General features: G+C 48.2%; 1 protein-coding gene across 3 annotated transcripts; it reads right to left on the bottom strand.

The window, feature by feature from the left end:
- Positions 1–281: 281 nt before the first annotated feature.
- On the bottom strand, positions 282–15,704 carry THPO (thrombopoietin). Of its 3 annotated transcripts, XM_082224671.1 has the most exons (6): positions 15,583–15,704; positions 11,932–12,604; positions 9,589–9,719; positions 7,864–7,950; positions 5,316–5,480; positions 282–2,970 (listed from the first exon to the last, which is right to left on the bottom strand). In XM_082224671.1, exons 2-6 carry the CDS (start codon positions 11,942–11,944, stop codon positions 2,752–2,754), a joined length of 615 nt encoding a protein of 204 aa, XP_082080797.1. In that variant the 5' UTR covers positions 11,945–12,604; positions 15,583–15,704; the 3' UTR covers positions 282–2,751. The 3 variants fall into 3 exon arrangements, with proteins under 3 accessions (XP_082080797.1, XP_082080798.1, XP_082080799.1); XM_082224672.1 differs by lacking the exons at positions 11,932–12,604; positions 15,583–15,704 and adding an exon at positions 9,892–10,824; XM_082224673.1 differs by lacking the exons at positions 11,932–12,604; positions 15,583–15,704 and adding an exon at positions 10,275–10,824.
- Positions 15,705–24,577: the final 8,873 nt, after the last annotated feature.

The raw sequence follows: 24,577 nt of genomic DNA, 5'->3' as shown, positions 1-24,577 counted from the left end.
GAATTCACTTATCTGTTTGCTTTTGGAGACCTTTTGATTTGTCATATATATATTCCTAATGTTCAGGATCTGGATTCTTCTACACACACACACACACACACACACACACACACAAAATAATGCAATCCTGGCCAAATTTCATCTCAAATATCAAAAGGACATGGCCTTCCTGGGCAGAAGGACAGAGAGCGAGACAGATGAAGGGAAAGCTGGCCTGACAAGATTCTGGGCTAGGACCAGGATTCTGGCTTTTGTGGTGTAATAGGAGATTCCCTTGTGGGTTCGAGTTCACCAAATTCATACTTTATTCAGCAATGCACTACCAGACAGAGTTCAAAGAGTGCATGAAAGCTTTCCATTAGGACACTATGTAGGCAAAATATGTGTCATAGTGGCTGTTTCACCCTCTAGCCAACCAGCCTCTGTTAACCAATTGCTCCAGTATCTCTCGTTCAGCCACAGTCCTTGGAAACACTGACTCAACCCTATTTTTTACTGTACGTACAGAGCCCTCCTTGCCCTTTACCTGGAGTTGTTTTGCACTTCAAGGGGATCCTTACGGCTGAATTTTTCAGCAGTTCTTAACCAGTTTTGTGCCCAGGCCATATGCTTGCACACATGACGCTGCCCTCCCTCATAATGAGCCTAACAAAAGCATCCATTCAAAGAAACCTCACTTTGGAAGAGGCCTTGGGTAAGCTTTTTGCAGCCTTGTGGCTCTCTGGCTGCTTTGGGCTACAGTTCCCATTGGATAGGAGTTGTAGTCCAAAACATCTGAGGAAGCCTGGCCCAACTGTGCCAAAACAAGTGAACCATGGGCTGCAAGTGGCAGTGTGGTGTAGCGGTTAAGAGCAGTGGACTCGTAATCTGGTGAACCGGGTTCGCTTCCCTGCTCCTCCACATGCAGCTGCTGGGTGACCTTGGGCTAGTCACACTTCTCTGAAGTCTCTCAGCCTCACTCGCCTCACAGAGTGTTTGTTGTGGGGGAGGAAGGGAAAGGAGACTGCTTTGAGACTCCTTAGGGTAATGATAAAGCGGGATATCAGATCCAAACTCCTCCTTCAAGCAACGTGTGTTTTGTAGCGCTCTGGGATTTTCCCATGATGCACCCACTGCGTGCAAGGAACAGTCACCTCTTCGTACCCTGTGTTTTCCTCACCTATCCCCTTGTGGCTGGTAAGATACAACGGAACACATTCTGGGGTGTTCTGTTTTTTTTCTTTAAAAAAAGCATAAGTCTTTATTGTTCGAAGGTTTTGTGTAGAAAGCCTTTGTGCTCTTCCAGCTCAGAGCCTCAGGAAGGGCTAGTTCTAGTCCAGTCTCGGAAGGCACCGCACCCTGCCTCCCTCTGGGTGGGAGCATCAGTCTCCTGCTGCCACTCGTGGGTGGGTGGGAGGATGTCACATGACCATAGGCAGATGCAAGAGTTGTTCCCCTTTTGCTCGGGCGTCTCCTGCTGACCGAAGCCAGCCATTCTTGTTCCACAGCTGCCCACACCGTGTCCTCTGGCTGTTGGCGTCAGGAGGAGAACAGAAGTTGTGTGACAGCTTTCCAATGTGCCAGAGGCTGCCCCCACTTTAACCAAATACTCTGGTTGTATTCAGGTGTTACTCCAAACTGGGGCTAGCCCTACCAATGGGCAGAGTGAGGTCACTGGAAGAAACAGCAGTGTCATGTTATCAGGAGCTCACAGCTGGCCTCACATCCATTAAACTAGGCCGTTAACCAGGACAGGACAGGGTCCCATCTCCAGGATCAAAGCAAGAGACCTGTGTCAGCTTCTGTGTGTGGAATTGCAGGAGGTGGGGGCAACCATCGTGGTCCAATTTCTCTGGTGGACCCTGTTCAAAGCCATGTGGGAATAATGTGGAGGCTTGGCGCCAGACCTGCCTCCAATGTCCCTGGCACACTCCACCCAGATGGGAGAAAGCCTGGAGAGGAATTCTAAGTATTTTTGGTTCAGTGTGCCCCCTGCAGCTGGAAGCCCTGATACTGAGGAAGAGTCCAAGCATCCATCATGGTCTCTTAGAGAGGAAAGAGCTATCCTTTATCTCAAGTTGCTGAGCAATGCCCATTTGCCCCACTGGCTTTGCACAGAGTACATGACGGGGGGAGCTCCTAAAATCTCAGCCCCTTTCCCAAGCAAGGCGATGAATGGCTCCAAGAATATAAGATCATGTGAGGAGCTTGGCTGCTGCCTGAGACTGCAGATCCAGTATCCATTCATTACAGCACATCCTCCCAATGCTTCTCCAACGAAAAAAGGGGTGTTCTCTCTCCTCCAGCATTTTCCCAGTGAAAACAGGGAATCCTGTTCTATCTCCTCCACCGTTTCTCTGATGAAAATAGGGATGTCCAAAGGGAAAGTGGGACATTCCGGGATCAAATCAGAAACCGGGACAGCTTCTGACTTTTCCCTGGAAAATCAGGACACTTCCCACTCCAGTGCCTCTGGGAAGCTTGCAAGCCGGACCTGAGTGCAGCCACACTCTCTCCCCCTGGCGATGCCCTGCAGCTGAAAGACAGGTGTGCTGCCTCCGACAGTAGGGTGTCGCCATTGTGGCTGGCAGCCAGGCCTTTCCAGTAGCCTAGCTGGGCTCGCTCAGCTCTGGAAACACTTCTTTCCCTGACCCCTGTGCTTTGAGGGGTTGGCCAGGCTTGCTCTTCCACACCTGGCCACCAGAGGGCCTACTACTCGTCCTGTTCTTCTCTCCCTTGAAGGATCCGGCCAGCAGCCCATGGGGGGGTCTTTCAGTGGCCCCTGGAGGTGGTCATACTGGGAGGTTGCAGGGCTGCAGGGCTGGCAGCCCTCTGTTGATCTTCCGCACTGCAGGAGTCTTTCCACAAGTCATGGAAGAGGAAGTGCAGCTTTCCCCGCACAAGCTGTTTGTAGGTCCAAAAAATTGTCCTAAGGTTTCTTTCAGGAATTAACTGGGAGCTGCTCTCGGGCTGTGCGGTTGGATTCTGTTCCTAGAATGAGAAAAGAAAGACAAGTGTGGGGGGTGCCTGCCAGGGCTAACGGCCACAGTGAAAAAACATTAATTTTTGGGAAACTGCTTTGAATTTTTTTTAAATAAAATAAAATAAAGCATGCATTTTGTGAAATAAATAAATAAATCTTGAATGCAGGATGATAAAAGCTCTTGGAAATCAAGCCTTATGAGGAACAGTTGCATACCGTCTCGCCAGAGTGGTACATGCTCTGGATATATCCTGCTTGGGCTACTGCAATGCGCTCCACGTGGGGATACCTTTGAAGGTGATTCTGAAGCTACAACTAAGCCAGAATGTGGCGGCTAGACTGGTGACTGGGAACGAATGCTGGGACCTTATAACACCGGTCGTGAAGGATCTTCACTGGCTCCAAGTACATTTCCGACATAAGACATTCAAAACCAACAAGCCTGCTATCCCAAGCTGGTTAAAGGTACCCCTGCCCGTACAGGCCAGTCGTGTCCGACTCTAGGGTTGTGCGCCCATCTCACTTAAGAGGCCAGGGGCCAGCGCTGTCCGCAGACACTTCCGGGTCACGTGGCCAGCGTGACAAGCTGCATCTGGTGAGCCAGCTCCGCACACGGAAACGTGTTTACCTTCCCGCTAGTAAGCAGTCCCTATTTATCTACTTGCACCCGGGGGTGCTTTCGAACTGCTATGTTGGCAGACGCTGGGAACGAACAACGGGAGTGCACCCCGCCGCGGGGATTCGAACCGCCGACCTGACGATCGGCAAGTCCTACGCACTGAGGTTTTACCCACAGCGCCAACCGCGTCCCCAAGCTGGTTAGCCCCCTAAAAACTCCGATACCCCTCCAATAGACACTCCTTACACTGCATTTGAAACCAAAATCGCATTTGGATAGAAACTGTTTCTCAGGCGGCTAGTCCTAGTCTTTATAACCCTGTACCTTCCTCCAGAAGGCAGAAGCTGAAAGAGATCATTTCTGGGGTGCGCACTATCCTGCACTATCTCTGCAGCTTTCTTATGACACCTGGAAGCATAGATTTGATCCAAGGTGGGAAGAGTGCACCCAATTATTCTCTCCACAGTCTTTACAACCCTGGACAGCATTGTTTTTTCCCTGGAGGGCAGCTGAGAAGGATGCAACAGACATACACCAGATGGAGGCTGGATGAGAAGGACGCAACAGCTTGTGATGCCCTGCAGGCCCCCCCAAACTGCACCCAAAGAGACAGGCCCCCCGGGCACAACCCAGAAACATCTGAAGGGCCGCAAGTCCCCCCCCCCCCGGAACCCTGCAATCGAGGTCAGCAAAGCAGAGCCATGCCTGGGTGCAACAACAACTTCCGCTGTTTGTGATTTCCAGTAACTAGCATTCAGAGACCTACTGCCTCCAACAGTACATAGCCAGAGAGCATTGCAGATATTATTCCCCATAGATTTGTCTAATCCTCTGTTACAGCCATCCACGTTAGCGGCCATCACTACACCTTGCAGAAGCAAATCCCATAGTTTTAACTCTTTTCTGCAGTGGCTCCATTTGTGGAATGCTCTCCCCAAGGAGTTTTGGCTAGTACATTCATTAGACACCTTTAGGCATAGCTGTCAATCTACAGATTTGAAAATAAGGGACCAGCAGCCTCAAAAATATGGGACCAGCAGCCAAAATAAGGGATTTTCCAAGCACAGGTATGTTCAACTTCTGAGCCCCTCCGAGCCAAAGGCAGAAAGCCCAGCCAGCAGCCAAACGAAGCCTCAAGCAGTGGTTCCCACAGCGCTGCAACCCAGCAAAGGGGATGCAGCAAGGAAAACCACCATCACCTCTCCGCTGGGAAGTGCTGAGCAAAGGCGAGTCCCCAGGCAATGCGGCTGATTTGATTAATACAAGGCATGCAAGCTCCACCCCCCCCCAGTCGTTCTTAGACTCCTTATTGGGTGAGCAACGAGCCAAGCAACACAGTTGGAGCCTCCCTCGTCCCTGGCCAGCAGGGAGGGAGGGAGAGGAGCTGCTTCCTTTGAAACCCGGGAAATTTAAGGGACGTCATCAATAAGTGACAGCAGCAGGAAATGGCGCTGGGATAAGGGACTTTCCCGCCAAATAAGGGACGGTTGACAGCTATGCCTTTAGGCACCAGGGGAAAACCTTCCTCTTCAACTAGGCCTTGGCTGACTTTTAAACGTGTTTGGGGGTGGGGAGGAGAGAGGTTTATTGGTTTGTGTTTTGTGTTCTTGTTTTTATCATGTATTTTGTGTTTTTATTTTGTATTTTATGACCTGAGATCTACGGATGAAGGGCAGAATACAAATTTAATCCATCATTATTGTCATCCTGGGGAAGCCCCCTTCGGCCTCTCACCTGCCACCCAAAGTTTCGGAGCTGCAGGAGGAAGGAGCTGGCTTTCTCATAAAGCTGCTGGAGCAGTGGCAAGGCGCAGCCCCGGCTCAGCTGGTCTTGGGCGGCTGCTGTGCCATCCACCAAGTTAGCCAGATCACGGAGGGTTTCTTGCCCTTTGTCTTGGTTCTGAAAGAGTAAGAGAGAGGGGCAGTTGTTGGGTGATTCTGACATTTCTTATTTATTGGTTGGTTGTTGTGGTGGTCATATCTCAGCTTTGCTCCATAGATCTGAAGGTGGTGTCCAGACTTCTCCCTGCCTGTGGCCCAGTATACCTGAAGGAGCATCTCCAACCCCCATCATTCAGCCCGGACACTGAGGTCCAGCTCCAAGGACCTTCTGGCGGTTCCCTCCCTATGAGTTGCAGGGAACCAGGCAGAGGGCCTTCTCGGTAGTGGCACCCACCCTGTGGAACGCCCTCCCATCAGATGTCAAAGAAATAAACAACTATCTGACTTTTAGAAGACACCTGAAGGCAGCTCTGTTTAGGGAAGTTTTTAATGTTTGATGTTTTATCGTGTTTTTAATATTCTTCTGGGAGCCGGCCAGAGTGGCTGAGGAAACTCAGCCAGATGGGTGGGGTATAAAGAATTTGTTGTTGTTGTTGTTGTTGTTGTTGTTGTTAATCCTCGCAGCAAACCTGTGAGATACGTAAGGATGGGAAATTCAAACTCTGCTCTCCCAGATCCTAGTATGTCATGGACCGGCTGGACACAAAGGAATGGTGGAAGGAACCAGCTGAGGAACTCCCAAGGGAAGAAGAAGGTTCAGAGCCCGGGGATTGGTGGCTGGACAAGGATGAGTGAGAGCGAACTCCTTTTCCGTGTGCTGCTTCTGGTGTAATCAAAGCAGTACCACAAGAGGGTGGTGTTGCCTTGCAGGAGTCAGATTAGATTAAATGGAAATGGAAAGACGGCCTTAGGAGGCAGAACAACCCAGCAAGGACTAAGCATCCGTGGCTGCAGAATACCGGGGCTGTTGCAAGGTCTGTGCAGACTGGAGTATCCTAGACTGGCGGATCTACAATTTGGGGGGTCCTGCAGCTTGAGCAACTAGCAATGAGATCTGGGTAAGCCAGGGGTCAGCAACCTTTTTCAGCTGTCCACCGTCCCTCAGACCATGTGGTGGGCCGGACTATATTTGTGGGGGAAATATGAACAAATTCCTATGCCCCACAAATAACCCAGAAATGCATTTTTAATAAAAGGACACATTCTACTCATGTCCATACACGCTGATTCCTGGACCATCAGCAGGCCGGATTTAGAAGCCGATTGGGTTGCATCCGGCCCCCTGGGGTAAGCCCTGTTACTTTCTTCAATGGGGTTGTTCCACAACAGATCACTTTTTAAAATGATAATAATAATAACTACCACATCCCAGATTTTGATTAAAGTTGCTGTACTGGGTTATCTCACACGTCAAAGCCAACACAGTGAATAAATATTTCCTATGCCTTATGGTTTTCGAGTTGTGAGGGGTGTGAAAATTAAGGAAACGTTATATGCACGGTACATCATAGAATGGTGAAATTGATTCTACTAGACCCATTTTTTTTTTTAAAGCAATGTGGACTGAAGTCATTTCTGGGGCATGGGCATAGCCAGGATTTATGTTGGGGCGTGGGCAGGACAGCCCCCTGTCCTGTTCCAGAACCAAGCTACCTATGACGCGATTGGTCAGTTCACAGAAGCCACGCCTATCGTTCGGTCGTGTCGCTAGAATGCACCACAGCATCATCCAGTGAGCATTTCAATTCCAGATATTCTGATGATTTCTAGTTTTAGTTAAGTATTTTATTTATTTATTTACTTGATTTGGGGGGGGAGGCAGCTGCCCTCCCCTGCCCGCCTGGCTATGCCCATATTCTGGGCCCCCTCTGGAATTAGGGGGCTTGAAGCTGAAGCTTCATTAGTTTCATAGTAGAGGAAGAAGAAGAAGAGTTTGGATTTGATCAGTGGCGTAGCGTGGGTTGTCAGCACCCGGGGCAAGGCAAGTAATTTGCGCCCCCTAACCCGTGGATTTGCGCCCTCTAACCCTAACCCCCAGATGTTGCGCCCGGTGCAGCCGGCCCCCCCTGCACCCCCACGCTACGCCACTGGATTTGATATCCCGCTTTCTCACTACCCTAGGGAGTCTCAAAGTGGCTAACATTCTCCTTTTCCCTTCTTCCCCCACGACAAACACTCTGTGAGGTGAGTGGGGCTGTGAGATTTCAAAGAAGGGTGACTGGCCTAAGGTCACCCAGCAGCTGCATGTGGAGGAGCGGAGACGCGAACCCGGTTCCCCAGATTACAAGTCTACTGCTCTCAACCACTACACCACACTGGCCCCTGGTCCTAGAAGATGCCATGGCTGGTTGGGAACCTGAGTGTGAGCCCTCCAGCCTGCCCTGGCATCTTCTTTTAGGTCAAATGCTTGTAGCATTTGGATTAAAGCCATCGCAGCTCAACAAGCCCAGGCCCCAGCCCTTGACCCATAGAGGGTAGGTTGGTCATTTTTACATACTCACTGTCTTTGCCATCCACTCTCGGAGGCTGAAGCCGACCAGGGGCAGCTGCACAGGCTGCTGGAGGAAGGGGAGTTCCTCACACTGGCTCTGCGGAAAGGACAGAAAACCCCTGAGAGGAGAAGCTACCAGGTCAGCTGGCAGAAATGGCCAAATGCACTGGCGAAATGCAACCACCTGGCCGCCAACAAGTGCCACCCCACAAATGAGGTGCAAAGCAATTACGGCCAAACTTCATGGGTACCCAAAAGAACATGGTTTAGGGCTGTAGATCATCTGTCCATTGATATATAATTTTATGGTTTTACTCCAAAAAAAAGTGGTGTTATGAGCCATCATTGCCAAAACAAGATGACACCTGATTGGCTGACTAAACACTCCTCTTTCTGATTATTTGGCTATAGCTTTTGATAGGATACAGAGAATTGAACATACCTTGTTGCATTGCATTCTTCATTAAATTATCTTTCCATTGATATACAGTGGTACCTCAGGTTACATATGCTTCAGGTTACAGACGCTTCAGGTTATAGACTCAGCTAACCCAGAAATAGTACCTCGGGTTAAGAACTTTGCTTCGGGATGAGAACAGAAATTGAGCGGCGACAGCGGGAGGCCCCATTAGCTAAAGTGGTGCTTCAGGTTAAGAACAGTTTCAGGTTAAGAATGGACCTCAGGAACAAATTAAGTTCTTAAACCAAGGTACCACTGTATAATTTTATCGTATTGCCTCAAAAAAAAAAAAAAGCGGTGTTATGAGCCATCAAACCTCAGAAATACACTTTCTCCAAAAGGTTTCCACAATTTTGGCCACTAGCGTAGGCACACGGTTCTCTCCCTGCATTTTATTCACACAACTACAGTGGTACCTCAGGTTAAGTACTTAATTCGTTCCGGAGGTCCGTACTTAACCTGAAACTGTTCTTAACCTGAAGCACCACTTCAGCTAATAGGGTCTCCTGCTGCTGCCGCGCTGCCGGAGCACGATTTCTGTTATCATCCTGAAGCAAAGTTCTTAACCTGAAGCATTATTTCTGGGTTAGCAGAGTCTGTAACCTGAGGTGTATGTAACCTGCAGCGTATGTAACCCGAGGTACCACTGTACAGGAAATAGTGGCTGCCCCAACACTATGCTGTGTGGTTAAAAATTCTACTGAGCTGGCTGGGGCTGATGGGAGTTGTGGTCCAAAACATTTCGGAAGCACTAAACTAGGGTTTCCCAAACTTGGCTGTTTTTGGACTACAATTCCCATCATCCCTGACTACTGGTTCTGCTAGCTAGGGATAATAGGAGTTGTAGTCTAAAAACAGCTGGAGACCCAAGTTTGAGAAACCCTGCACTAGACTGAGAAAGGTTGATCTAAATAAATAAACGGTGTCCTTCCTTGCAGCTGGGCAGTATTATCAGGGCCGGCCCACCCGTGAGGCAAGGTGAGGCAGTTGCCTCAGGCAGCAGGATTCACCAGGCAGCAGGTCACAGTATCAATCTTTCTCCCTCGTTCCTGATGTAGATCTGCCCTCACCCCTTCTTTTCTGGTGGGGTGAAAGGAGGCCCCATTTTGGGGTCTGACTCAGGCGCCAAAATGTCTTGGACGGTTCTGAGTATTATTCTGGGCCACCCATCACATGCCACCCACTCGGTGAGTGGTGTAACCTTAAGGAAAGTCTATGGAAGCCAGCAAAACATGCCAAGGCTCTGCCCGGGTGAAGTGAAACGGCATTGCTTACCACTTTGTCCTCCAAGTCCATGGCTTCGGTGATGTACTTCTGGATTAGCCTCCTGTCACAAACCAGCCTGGTGGGACTCATCTCAAACAGGTCCAAACAGAGCAAGAATACAGTGAGGAGAAGGAGGAGCCCTAAGGGAGGTTTGAGGGAGGAGAGACAAAAGGATAGATGGCCAAATGTTTGGTACCCTCTGAATCAGCTTGGCATGTAGGCTCCCTAGACCTCCTTCCTTCCTTCCTTCCTCCTCAAAGAGGTTCTCCCCCTCCTCATTTAACACTGGGCTTTCCTCTCAGGTCAACCTACCTCACAGGGTTGTTGTGGGGATTGAATGAGGAGGACAGGAAACCACGGACACCATATTGAGAGCCATGGAGGAAAAGCTGAGATATAAATGTGATGAATAATGATGACAAGGTTAGGTGGGACAAGGAAACCCTCTGCCCTGTGGGAATGTTCAGGGATGCAGGAGAGGATCTATTGTCTGATTATATCCTTATCCAACTTGTGTTAACAAGTTCCACAATTTCAGCAGAGTAACATTCCCTTCTTTTAAATTTACAGTGGCTGCATTTGCTCAGGCTCGCTAAAGCCTCTATAATAACTGTTCTGGTATTTTCCCCTTATTCCCTCATAAAATAGAAGAGACGACACAGTCTTTTACAAAAGTATAAAAAGAGTTTACTCACATTCTGTTCACAATCAGATCCCAGAAGGCAGACTTAGCTTAATGAAGCAACATACACTTGGAATCTATCTCTTAAGAAGACAGTCCCTTTGTCCTCTCTTGGCTGGAAGCCAAGAGGGCATCTTTCACTCAGTAGATGTTGTGTCTTCGATGCATGTGGTGAAAGAGAGAGAGATGGTTGCCCTGTCCTGTGCTTTTGTCATTACCTGCACAGGTGAGGCCACGCCCACCTCTTGTCACATGCAGAGGAAGTCTGTCCCAGCCCAGGAGGAAACAGGAAGTTTACCTGCTGGCTGGACAAACATCCCTCCCCATGTGTAAACATGTGCACTCTAGGAATGTTGTCATTGACTGCTCTTGTGTTTCACATCCCACATGCCCCAGGTAATGGAAGGCTGAATTAGGGTGAGTTTGTGAGCAAAGGAGCTGTCCACAGACTCCGCAATTCCCTTGCCAGTCCATTTCCCAGTTAAAATTGCCTTTCCGAAGCTGAGCTATCAGGCAGATGACAAGGACATAACAAGCACCTTTGCTTCCTACACACAGAGATTGTATGTGCGCACACACACACACACACACACACACACACACACCTCCTTTGACCCAGAAAAAAAATGTTCTGTGTATGAATAGAGGACCAGGATGATGGACTTCAGACATCATTGGTTCAGTGTACAAAGGGGTGGGTGCCTTCTCCTTCCTGTTCAAACACCTTCCAGTACTGTATTAATATTTGCTGTATCCGAAGCTGAGATAACCCGGCTTCCATTTCTGAAATGGTGCGTTGTGCAAACGCCAAGGTTTAGCAGCTGAACATGTGAGGCTGCAAAAGTGCCTCTGAGCATGTGCAGAGAGCCTGGCCCTCAGCACAGGGAAACCTTAAGCAGATCTCATAATCTGAGGTGGAGGGAAAGGTCACCTAGAGGAGAGGGAGAAGGTTTTAGGCACAGCACTCTCCACCCACTCCGATGCTGGAAATAACAATTTCAGTTTCGTTACTTCTTCTCCAGAATTTTCACCGCTGGCCTGAACTGGGCTTCATGAAAACAAAACAGGATCCAAGTTCTTTCCTCTGCTAATTAAAAAGACGTCACCCAATGAACTAAATCTTACGCTGCAGTCTTGTAGCCACTCACGAGTAAGCCCCACCAAATTCTGCAGGACTGATTTTGGCAGTACTGTTAGTCAATGACCCACATGACCATTTGTCAATTAAGGAACTAGTCAAATGAGCATGCATCTGCATACAATTAAGCAACATTTCTGGGGGGAGGGAGCACCACCCTGCTTTTTAGAGAGGTGCTGCTGTGTGTTACACCAAGACTTGTCCTTGGGGAAATCCATAGCGGAGAGGAAGTCCTGGATAGAATGGTAGAGTTGGAAGGAACCCTGAGGGCCAACTAGATCAACCCCCGCTCCTTCTCAGGACGCTCTGGACTGGAGGCAACACCATCCACAGCCCCTGAGACTCAGCCCGGCCTGCCAGAGTCAGACCCCTCGCTCCAGCCCATACACAGAGTGCCTTTCCCTCCAGCCATCTAGGACTGGGGAGAAGGAGGGCTTCCAGTAGAGAAGGGCGTGTGCTGACCCACAGGCCGGTCTCCCCAGGGGTCCTGCCTGTGTCTTCCGAGACCCCTTGGGGCGAGCCCAGCACTCACGGTTCAGCTCCATGCCCAGCTGGCAGCCGCCTTGTCACAGCATCTTCCTGCCAGGGAACAGCGGCTGCCTCCCAGCTCCTGCCTGGCTTCCATGGACGGTGTCTTGAACGGTGCCACAGCCACGAGGGCAGGCCAAGGGGGCTCCGGCGGGCTTTCTGCGTAGCTGCCGGGACCTCGGAGCCAGCGCCGTGCAGCTTCCTGTTGTGAAGCTGCTGGTGACCTCTGGTCAACGGCTTCCGAGCAGCAAGCCCGAGCCTTCAGGAAGACTTCCCACTTCCAGACATTTCCTCCTTGGCTGACGGAGGAGGCAAGGAATGACAAGGCCGGCTGGCTGGCGAGCTGGCTCCCTAGTGCGAGGGTTTCACAGAATCGTAGAGTCGGAAGGGACCTCCGAGGGTCATCCAGTCCAACCCCTTGCAGTGCAGGAATCTTTTGCCCAGCATGGGGCTCGATGCCACGACCCTGAGATTAAGAGGTTCATTCTCTACCGTGGCCGTTCCTAGTGCTTCAGGGCCAGATGCACAGTCCTGCTGCGCCTGCTCGCCGCAGTTGGTGAAATTGGGGGGTTCTGGTGAGCACCACGAAACCTGGAGCTGGGCTCACATAGCCTTGCGATGAAGAGCCTGGCATCCGTCAAGTCTCCCCTAGTCTGGATCCATTTGTTCCAAAAGACCTAGCAAAAAAGAGAGAAAGGAGTTGAGAGATGACTTAACCTAGGGAGAAAACAGCAGAGACCTGATGCAGAAAGCACAGCAGAGGTTGTATTTTCTGAGAATCCTCCGGAAAAATAATATCGCAAAGGACCTGTTGATGGCATTTTACCATTGTACTGTTGAGAGTATATTAATTTATGGTCTGTGTGTGTGGTTTGGGAGCTGCACGGTCAGGGGAAAAAACAATGCTGTCCAGGGTTATAAAGACTGTGGAGAGAATAATTGGGTGCACTCTTCCCACCTTGGATCAAATCTATGCTTCCAGGTGCCATAAGAAAGCTAAGTGCCATAAGTGCAGGATAGTGCGCACCCCAGAAATTAATAATAATAATAATAATAATGATAATAATAATAATAATAATAAATTTTATTTATATCCTGCCCTCCCCAGCCAAAGCCGGGCTCAGGGCGGCTAACAACATTAAATTAGTGCAACATTCTAAAAACATTTCATTATAAAAACTAGTTAAAATCAGATTGATGGCAACCATTAAGCTAAAGTTCTGTGAAGATTGCCAAAGGAGGGAGTCAGGTTGCGCCCTGACCAAAGGCCTGGTCTCTTTCAGCTTCTGTCTTCTGGAAGAAGGTACAGGGTTATAAAGACTAGGACTAGCCACCTGAGAAACAGTTTCTGTTCAAATACGATTTTGGTTTTAAACGCAGTGTAAGGTAGTCTCTATGGGAGTATATTGTATTTAATTATGGGGTATCAGAGTTTTTAGGGGGCTAACTAGGCTGGCATAGCTGGGGTAGCAGGCTTGTTGGTTTTTGAATGTCTGGTGTAGATTTTTTCAATTTCGTTGTTCTGTATGGGACAATGACAATAAAGATTATCGTATCGTAGCAACCCAGAAAACTGCCTTATCCTGAGTCCACCCAGTCTTGTATCATCATCATCATCGTTATGATTCCTGACTCTCCTTGCACCATGAGGTCCCAGGGTGGGTCACAAATCATGGAATCATAAATTTGGAAGGGATTCCAAGTGCCATCTAGTCCAACCCTCTGCCATGTAGGAATCTTTTGCCTAATGTGGGGCTCAAACGCATGACCCTGAGGTTAGGGCTCCCATCTCATGATTGACCACAAACTTGACATGAGCCAACATTGTGACGCGGCAGCTAAAAAAGCCAATGCAATTCTGGGCTGCATCAATAGGAGTATAGCATCTAGATCAAGGGAAGTAATAGTGCCACTGTATTCTGCTCTGGTCAGACCTCACCTGGAGTACTGTGTCCAGTTCTGGGCACCACAATTCAAGAAGGACACTGACAAACTGGAACGTGTCCAGAGGAGGGCAACCAAAATGGTCAAAGGCCTGGAAACGATGCCTTATGAGGAACGGCTAAGGGAGCTGGGCATGTTTAGCCTGGAGAAGAGGAGGTTAAGGGGTGATATGATAGCCATGTTCAAATATATAAAAGGATGTCACATAGAGGAGGGAGAAAGGTTGTTTTCTGCTGCTCCGGAGAAGCGGACACGGAGCAATGGATCCAAACTACAAGAAAGAAGATTCCACCTAAACATTAGGAAGAGCTTCCTGACAGTAAGAGCTGTTCGACAGTGGAATTTGCTGCCAAGGAGTGTGTTGGAGTCTCCTACTTTGGAGGTCTTTAAGCAGAGGCTTGACAACCATATGTCAGGAGTGCTCTGATGGTGTTTCCTGCTTGGCAGGGGGTTGGACTCGATGGCCCTTGTGGTCTCTTCCAACTCTATCATTCTATGATTCTTTGATTCATGCTCTTTCCAGACTGAGCTATCAAACGGACACAGACATGATGACTTTCACAGGGAGAAGCGCAATTCTCCTGGCGCTCTGAACAGCTTTGGATACCCACCAGCCATAGGCTGTGTTGACGCACTAGACCTTTCGACCACATTTTTAAGAACAGAAGAAGATCCCAGCCAATGGCTTATCTGATCCAGCACCCTGTTCTCACCGTGGCCAGCCAGATAAACCCAAACAGTGGAACCCAAACAGAAGAGCAACTCTCTCCTTCTGTGGTTTCTCCAGCAACTGGCATTCAGAAGCATCGCTTGCCTTCGACTGTGGAGGCAGAGCATAGTCATCCTGGCTTGTACAGTCGTCCCTTGGTTGTTGAACGCCTTGCAAATTGAAAGTTTTGTCTCCCAAATGCCTCAAACTCAGAAGTGATCATTCCAGTTTGCAAATGTTCTTTGGAACCCGAACGTCCAACGCAGCTGACGCGGCTTCCGATTGACTGCAGAAAGCTCCTGAAGCCAATCAGAAGCCGTGCCTTGGTTTTCGAACATTTTCGGAAGTCGAAAAACCAAGGGACGACTGTAGTCGTCAACAGCCGCCTCCTTCATAAATTAGTCCTCCTTTTCAAGCCAGGTAGGTTGGAGGCCATCCTGCCTCCAGAGGGAATGAGGTCCCGGGGTGAAGGAGTGGTTTCTTTCGTCTGTCCTTAAATAAGGAGGGGAAGAACCATGTGCACTACCTTGTGCTCCTTGGGGGGAAAGGTGGGGTATAAATTCAGTGCAGTGCAGTGCAGTGCAGTGCAGTGCAGTGCAGTGCAATGCAATGCAATGCAATGCAATGCAATAACGAAACGAAACGAAACGAAACGAAATGAAATGAAATATTTGCAGCTGGTCACCTGAGGCAGGGGACATTCTCAGCCCTATCTGGAGATGCCAGGCACCTGCAACCTTCTGCATGCCAAGCAGCTGCTCTGCCACTGAGCTACCACCCTAGAGTCCTTCCACCATGCGTATTTGGAATTCCCTGCGGAATTTCTTGTCCTCCAGCTCAGCCTGCCTGTGGCACACAGTCCACAGTGCAAACTGTGCTTCCCGTCAGAGGCCTGCCCTGTTCCATAGCAAGTGCCTGTTTGACAAGCCAAGCAAACAACCCCCTCTCTGCTCCTGCTGCCTCTCAGGAGCCACCCTGCTAGAGAGCTACTTCCACGCTTACCTTGGTACGTCTCCGCTCTCATGTGCCCCAGGCCTGCGAGATCGGCCACCTTGAGAGCCGGAAGGGACCTGGGCCGCCCCCGCCGTCTCTCCCATGGTTTGCCCGGGAACTGGGAGAGCGCTGCAGAGGAGTGGGCGGTGAGAGATAAGGGAGGTCAACCACCTCCTCGTGGCACAGGCACTACGGCGGATGGGCTCCTGTCCAGGTAGGGACGTGACAGAAGTCACATCTTGCAGTGGGGTGTCTGCGGGAAGGAAGGTCACACCCACCCCAAACATTTAATACACCACTGACGCACATGGCAACCTTCCCCCCTGAATTTCGGGAACTGTAGTTTCCCCCCACAGGGTGCAATTCCCTCAGCTGTAACAAACTGTGGTTCCTGCACCCTGAAAAACTACAGTTCCCAGGATTGAAGCGGCGTGGTGCTGCTTTAAAAATGCAGCGCATGGGGACATTAAAAAGGTAAAGGGACCCCTGATCGTTAGGTCCAGTCGTGGCCGACTCTGGGGTTGCGGTGCTCATCTCGCTTTATTGGCCGAGGGAGCCGGCGCACAGCTTCCGGGTCATGTGGCCAGCATGACTAAGCCGCTTCTGGCGAACCAGAGCAGCACACGGGAATGCTGTTTACCTTCCCGCCAGAGCGGTACCTATTTAGCTACTTACACTTTGACGTGCTTTCAAACTGCTAGGTTGGCAGAAGCAGGGACCGAGCAATGGGAGCTCACCCCGTCGCGGGGATTTGAACCGCTGACCTTCTGATCGGCAAGTCCTAGGCTCTGTGGTTTAACCCACAGCGCCACCCGCGTCCCTCTAGGGGACATTAACCCCCCCCCCCCCGAAAAAAAAATTCTCCAATGAAAATAGGGACGTCCCATTCCATAATAATATTTTTACTATTTATACCCCACACATCTTACTGGGTTGCCTCAGCCATTCTGGGGCTGACATATATGAAAACATAATCAAACATAATAAATAAAACAAAATACAGTTGTACCTTGGAAGTCGAATGGAATCCATTCTGGAAGTCCACTCGACTTCCAAAACGTTTGGAAACCAAGGCACAGCTTTCTATTGGCTGCAGAAAGCTCCAGCAGCCAATCGGAAGCAGCGGAACCCAGGACAGACATTTGGGTTCCCAAGAATGTTCACAAACTGGAAAAATTCACTTACGGGTTGGGGGGGTTCGGGAGCCGAAACGTTCGGGTCTCAAGGCGTTCAACTGCCAAGGTACGACTTTAATACGTAATAATACATAATAAAAACATAATAACATAGTAGAACATTAAACATCCCTATAAAGGATTCCCTTCAGATGGCTCGGGGGTCAGATAACTCTAAATCCTCCAACATTTCTCCAATGAAAAGAGGGACATTTTAAGGAAAAGTGGGACATTCTGGGATCAAATCAGAAACTGGGGTGGCTTCTTCTACATCAGGGGTGTCCCTGGAAAATAGGGATTCTTAGAGGGGTCTGAAGGGGCCTTAGTCACAACTCGCTATACCTTGGTTGAAACCGCTGTCACCTGCAAAAAGAGAGTCTGGACATAAGAGCTTGCCTCCGGATTTCTCTGAAATGCACCCCTATCATCCTGGGGTCCCTCGAAAAAGGTGCCGCCTTGGAAAGGACTTCCTGGCAGGAGAATGCTAGAAAGATGTTGCTGGAAAACAGGGGAGCGCACTGTCAGCCCGCAGGCCAGGTGCGGCCCACAGGAACTCTTCATCTGGCCCTCAACCTGCCTGCCTCGCTTCTCCACCCATGAAGCAATTAGGCTTGAAAACAGTCTCCCATTGGAGACTCAAGAAGGGCTGGTTGCAGTTATCACCAATAGAGGCCAAGGCTCGGAAAAAACCTAATATGGAGGCCGGTTGGCCGAAATATTGGGAAATAATAGAAAACATTGGAGATAATTGGAGGTTGCAGAGCTTTGAAAAACTAAAGGGTAAGGTGCAAGATTGGTTTCATTATGCCCAAATCAACGAGGTTTTTAAGTTAGACAAAAAAACAGGATTCCAGGTGGAAAAATCGAAACTTGAGACAGGGTTGTTAGAACCAAAGACCAAGGTATTATCGAGAATGTATAACTTGCTGCTTAAATGGAACACTCAGGATGAGACAGTCAAATCAGCCATGATAAAATGGGCTCAAGACATTGGTTACAATATCATGTCTGAGGACTGGGAAAGGTTATGGACCACCGGTATGAAGTTTACGGCATGTAATGCCTTGAAAGAAAATATTATGAAAATGGTATACAGGTGGTACATGACCCCAGTCAAGCTTGCTAAGATATACCATTTGTCTGATAATAAATGTTGGAAATGCAAGGAGGCTGAGGGGACATTCTTTCACCTTTGGTGGACCTGTCCAAGAGTGAAGGCCTTCTGGGAAATGATCTACAACGAGTTAAAAAAGGTGTTTAAGTACACCTTCCCTAAGAAACCGGAGGCCTTCCTTCTGGGCATTGTCGGCCAAAAGGTGTTAAAGAAGGATAGAACGTTTTTTATGTATGCTACCACAGCAGCAAGAATTCTTATCGCTAAGTATTGGAAGACTCAAGATTTGCCCACACTGGAAGAGTGGCAGACGCAATTGATGAACTACATGGAGCTAGTTGAGATGACTGCCAGGATCCGAGACTTGGGAGAAGAAGCAATGGAGGAGGACTGGAAAAAATTTAAGGACTATTTGCAAAAATTTTATAAGTTATATGAACTATAGGATTTCGCATGACTTCGAATGTTAGCCCCAGTAACGAGAGTGGAATACATACGAAATTAGATAACATTAATGAAAGAATCAATGTTTAAATGGTCAAAAAGGATAGTATGTTTGCTTATAGAGTAAACGGAAAATAAGGAATTTAAACTTAAACTGTAATTGAAAGTATAAAAGAAACACACGAAACAAGGTTATAATTTGCTGATAAATTTATTGTTAAGAATGCTCTGTGCGGGAGATGTGGGGAAGTCCGTTGGAAAGTTGAAATAAGTTGTTGAAATGGTTTGTTTTCTCTTTTTTCTTTTCTCTTCTTTTCTTTTTCTTTCCTTTTTTCTTTGCTTGTTTAATACTGTGTACTTTTATTTGGAAAAAATGAAATAAAAATTATTTAAAAAAAAAAAGGGCTGGTTGCATTAGTCTGTTGCCAAAAAGAGCCTTGCAGCACCTTAAAAGCCAACAGATGTATTGGGGTGGCGCCGGCCCAGCCAAGAGGCAAGGGGAGGCTACTACATCAGGCGGCAAAATTCACAGGGGCAGCAGATGCAGATGTCAATTTTTCCTCCCCGACTTGTTCCTGATGTAGATCTTCTCCCACCCCTTCTTCCCTGGCAGAAAGGAGGACATCATTTTGGGGTCCACATCAGATGCCAAAATGTCTTGGGCCAGCCCTGCATTTGGGTGTAAATTTTCAGAAATTCAGGCAGCAATTCCCATTCATTTTCCTCCCCATGGACCACTTGAAAACCGCTGAAGGTATTGCTGGGCCGCCTAATTATTTCTCTGCCTGTTGTAGCAACAGCGATGCTCTGTACTCAATGCTGTGCCGTTTTAAATCATTTTTCCCTTTTTGCTTCTTTTATTTCTTATATATTGCATTTTCTTATATAACAGTTTGGATTCCACAGAATTCGTAACGCCATGGCTCTGGGTCCGCCAGCATAATCGGGCAGGCCAAAGAAAGCCTCCCCCCCCCCTTCTTTTTTCAACAGAGGTTTCTCCGCACAGCAGTTCTGGAAAATCACCACCAGATGGAAGCAGAAAATAATCTCCGAAGCCGTGGAAGAGACCGGACCCTAAATGATATGGGAAAGGGGCCGTTGCTTTCGGTAATGCGATGTCAGGGTGAGTTACAGGGCAGTTCGATGTGTGTTTACCTACTGTGTTCAGTGGGAAAGACTCTCAGGAAAATCGTATCGCAGAATCATAAAATCAAAGAAGAGGTTGGATGCATTGCAAGGGGGTTGGACTAGATGACCGTTGGGGTCCCCTCGAACTCTACAATTCTATGATTCTCTGATGTGGAGGAAAATGAAGGTGCTTAGGTATCATATGCTGCAGCTGGCTGGCTCCCTCTCGTTCTCCTATTGGGTATATTTGCACTTTTCCTTGCACGAAACTAAGGCATATATCCTTTGGGGGTCTTCAATCCTTTGTGCGCTTACCTAGGAGAAAGCGCTACTAAAACTAAGTGGGTCTTACTTCTGAGTAAACATGAATCGGATCGCTCTAGAGTCGTTTCGTCAGCTTGCCAAATTATGCAATTTTATATGCTCAGTTATAAATGGTGCATTTTACGTTGTTTAAAATATAAAAGGAGTTTGGGTTAGATCAGCTGAATGTACTTCCATTTCCCCCAAGATTTCTAGTTGTTGACCCCTCAACCTCAAAAAACAAAAAAAACCACCATTTCCCCTCCTGGTGAAAGTCCTTATCACCTGCTAATGTTGGCACTTCCACACCGCTATTAAGGCACAGCTACAGGGGTCAATTAAAAAAAGCTGGCAACTCTATTGGGTACTAATCTGAGTTCTTTGTTCCTGGAGAGCCAGACAAAGACATGTGTTAATGATCTGAGCTGTGATTTTCTAGATGTTCAATTTAATTGGAGCTGCCAAAATCGGGCCGGGGTTGTCAGATATCCAACTCTCTCTCTCTGTGCAAAGGGACAAAGCGAATACACATTGAGAAGATTTGCGCCAACTACCTAACATTTGTTTAGTGAAAAGCATGTGCTAAGCGTTGAAGAGAGGATTCGCCTGGCTGGGGTCAGTGGTGTGGTCCCCTCCCCTCTCCACCCCCTTCATCACAAGCCCTACCTTCCTCCTTCCAACGGGAGAGCTCACCCCGTCGCAGGGATTCGAACCGCCGACCTTCTGATCTTGGCAAGCCCTAGGCTCTGTGGTTTAGACCACAGCGCCACCCGCGTCCCGTTTGCACATAACAAAATAGGAGCCTACACAACACAAAACACTGTTGCTGTATGTAGGTTTTATTTTATTTGCTTTTTATCTTATATTTTAGAAATGTACATCCAGGTTTTTTTCTTTTAAATTTTTTTGGGGCCCCAAGGGAGTGGGGCCCTAAGCTATAGCTTGTTTAAGCTTATACATAAATCTGGCACTGCTCCACGGTTGTTTCTGAATGCCAGTTGCTGGAAACCACAGGAAGGGAGAGTTGCTCTTGCATTTGATGCCTGCTTGTGGGTTTCCACTGCCTGGCCACTGGGAGAAGAGGGTGCTGGAGTAGATGGGCCACGGGCCTGATCCTGCAGGCTGCTCTTATGTTCTTACTGGAAGCATCTCTCTACGATTTCCTATCAGGGTTTTTTCCTCTGCCCTCCCCAGAGATGCCAGGCATTGAACCTGGGACCTTTGGCATGCAAACCAGATGTGCCACCACTGAGCCAGGATTCCCCCCAAGCCTTTGAAATGAACTTCCTTAAATCTCTTCTCGTGTTCTTATCTTCTTAAGTGGTAGAAGCGTGTGTGTGGTTTGTTTTTGTTTTTTATTAATAATTTCCACATGTTGTTGTTGAGTTGTTTAGTCGTGTCCGCCTCTTCGTGACCCCCTGGACCAGAGCGCGCCAGGCACTCCTGTCTTCCACTGCCTCCCGCAGTTTAGTCAAACTCATGCTGGTAGCTTCGAGAACACTGTCCAACCATCTCGTCCTCTGTTGTCCCCTTCTCCTTGTGCCCTCCATCTTTCCCAACATCAGGGTCTTTTCCAGGGAGTCTTCTCTTCTCATGAGGTGGCCAAAGTCTTGGAGTCTCAGCTTCAGGATCTGTCCTTCCAGTGAGCACTCTGGGCTGATTTCCTTAAGAATAGATAGGTTTGATCTTCTTGCAGTCCATGGGACTCTCAAGAGTCTCCTCCAGTGCCATAATTCAAAAGCATCAATTTTTCGGCAACCAGCCTTATTTATGGTCCAGCTCTCACTTCCATACATCACTACTGGGAAAACCATAGCTTTAACTATACGGACCAATAGTACGGACCCCTTCATGGATCACTGCCTTGCTGTGGCAAAGGGGCTTGAATAACTCAGAGAAGCTCTGAACTATGCCATGCAGGGCACCCAAGATGGACAGGTCATAGTGGAGAGTTTTGACCAAATGTGATCCACCTGGAGCAGGAACCGGCAAGCCACTCCAGTATCCCTGCCAAGAAAACTCCATAGACAATTTCAACATACAAACTATCAAAACCTATCATATTCACTATTCCGCCCCACCCCCTTCAAACCCTTCCTCCCACCCCAAGACTTCCCTCAGCTCCTCTCCCTGATTTCTCAGCACATATTATTCTCTGCATGTTATAAAATTGTACATATCCTTACATTAACTATCTATCATGTTATCAACCAATATATTTGTGTACAGTATATTTATTCAAACCCTGCCAAGGAGTCCACTTCTTTTTGTTGTCTTTTTAGATAATTTGTAAAAAGCTCCCATTCTTCCTTAAAGTCACAGTTGTCCTTGTCCCGGAGTTTGTATGTCAACTTAACCAGTAGAAGCGTGTTTTAATGGTCTGGCATGGATGCGACGTGGCTGTGTGATGGATCATCCCTGAGACTTCTCCAGTGTGCAGCTCTGCTGGAAAAGATGACTTGTGTTTCATTCGTGTGTGTGTGTGCGTGCGTGCATGCGTGCGTTTGCTTTTAACAATGTGCAAAACCATCCTCAGGCTGGGCTCTGAATCACCCCAGAAGCTTCCTCCTTCCCTGCAAGGATGCTGCTGGGTTCCCATCCTGGCATTAAAGCCATCTTGTTAGCACGGGCTACCGGGGGGGGGGTGTGCGGAGGAGAGGGTTGGAGAGGGGAGTCCTTTTGAAGCCCCTATAAAAGCCCACAATTACAGCTGGACAAACTGGGGCAAACAAAAGAGAGAGCCTGGGAGACTAATCTTTCCGCCAAGCAAACAGATGGGCTTGCAGGGGGGGTGGGGGACACCGAGAGATTGAGGGTCCATAAACATCTTCCAGTGGCTTCCCAGAAGAGATGCAATTGTCTCTTGGTTTTCTCCAATGCTGTGTGTCTGATTCTGTTGTGTTGTAGCTAGTGGTAGGTGCCTGGAACCCTGAAGAGCGGCTGCCTGTCAGTGTAGGCAGTACTGAGCTGCATAGACCATTGTATAATTCAGCTTCCTTTGTTCCTGCATATGCTATCTCAGCAGTTCCTAGCTGCTTTGGTATGGTGACCCACAAAACCAAGTTCGCTTGGTATGCTGATCTATTGACTTATTGTCATGTGAAATTTCTACCTGGGGGGGTCTTTGGCAGCCATTGGTTTTGTGCATGGCAATGTTTTCATAACCATGACTTGAGACATCCACCCATAAGGATCTTGTGGCCAAGCAGCACAGGATCTCCCGTGAGCCAGAGTGGATCCCAAGTGTTACAAGCTAAGATGTAAGTCTGGGCAATGTTTGGTTACAAGCGTCAACTCAGTATTCTAATAGGCCAGCAAAAGAAAAGTTGTAAGAGGAATTCATCAAGATGATCAAGGGTCTGGAAACCAAGCCTTATGAGGAACAGTTGAAGGAGTTGGGTATGTTTAGCCTAGAAAATAGGAAACCGAGAGGAGATATGATGGCTGTCTTCAAGGGAACAAGCTTGTTTTCTCCTGCTCTAAAAGGTAGGACATGAACCAATGGTTTCAAGTTACAAGAAAGGAGATTCCGACTCAACATCAAGAAGAACTTCCTGGTGCTAAGAGCTGTTCGACAGTGGAATGGACTCTCTGGGAAAGTGATGGAGTCTCCTTCCTTGGAGGTTTTTAAGCAGAGATTGGATGGCCATCTGTCATGGATGCAACCGTTCCTCATAAGGCTTGGGTTCCAACCCTTGATCACCTTGGTTGCCCTCCTCTGCACACGTTCCATCTTGTCAACACCCTCCCTAAATTGTGGTGCCCAGAATTGGACACAGTATTCCAGGTGTGGGTTGACCGAGGTAAATACATTACACTGGCACTTTATTGCATGCTCCTAAGGAATGCAAACAGACATTAATTCATTGTATGTTGCATGTATGCACACAAACATAGGTCAGTATGTGTTTTGTTCCAGTAGATCTGCAAGACGCCCTCCGCCTATCATGAAAAGGTGAACAAAGATGCTTGCTCACCTGTAGTGCTGCAAGAAGGTATGGGCACACACACACATTTCCTCAGGGATAGGGAACCTGTGTCAGGAAAATGGATGGGTTTCTTTTCCCACCCATCCCTGCCTCCATGTAACCTTATAGGCTCAGGATATGAGCTTTCCCAGCCTGCCATCACTCCCTTCTCATAGCAAACCCAGACAGCGAGTGTCAACAATATGGGTCAACTAAAAAGCAAGAGGAGCTTACTAGCATGGAAACGTTTGCAAACATCTTTGATAAATTAAAACTTGAGGAGGCAAAAAACAGCCACTCCTAAACAGCCCAAAGAGTAGTAGCACACATGCTCAATGGTCACAGAATGGTGTGTGTTGGATGGAAAAGGGAAACAGAAAGCAGGGAGATGGAATGAGCCACCTTGCAGGAGAGTATGGCTGTGAGCAGGAGCTTTCCTGTTGCAAAGTGAGGATCCACTGCAACATTTTGTTGCAGATCCTCTTCTTTTTTAATTCAGTCTTGCCTCCTCCAGCCTAAAAACACACACTCAGACTTTGCATTTGCAAAATGGCACATTAGCAGTCATTAGGTGAATCCACACAGAAGCCTGTGCTTCCCCATAAGGTCTGAAACAGGCTCTTTCTAGCTTGGGAATATTTAACAAGAACATTGTTAAAACCCGGCAGGGACAGCAGGCTGTAATGATAGCAGAGTCACTAGGGAGAAAGTGCAGTTGAACATAGTGGAGCTTGGTTCAGGTAGGTAGCCGTGTTGGTCTGACACAGTTGAAATAAATAAAAAAATTGTCCACTAGCACCTTTGAGACCAACTACGTTTGCTCTGGGTATAAGCTTTCTTGTGCATGCACACTTCTTCAGATACAAAGGAGC

Source organism: Podarcis vaucheri, assembly GCF_965113315.1.
Source record: "Podarcis vaucheri genome assembly, chromosome: 5".
Taxonomy (NCBI): Eukaryota; Metazoa; Chordata; class Lepidosauria; order Squamata; family Lacertidae; genus Podarcis; species Podarcis vaucheri.
Note: the sequence above shows the minus strand (reverse complement) of the source record. Positions and strands in the feature narration are given on the sequence as shown.

Excerpts from the sequence above, each read along its gene's own strand:
- THPO (XM_082224671.1), bottom strand. Across the intron at positions 7,951-9,588 it reads TGGACTTGGAGGACAAAGTG|AGCCAGTGTGAGGAACTCCC; the intron begins GTAAGCAATGCC and ends TCCTTTCCGCAG. Across the intron at positions 2,971-5,315 it reads TCCGAAACTTTGGGTGGCAG|GAACAGAATCCAACCGCACA; the intron begins GTGAGAGGCCGA and ends TTCTCATTCTAG.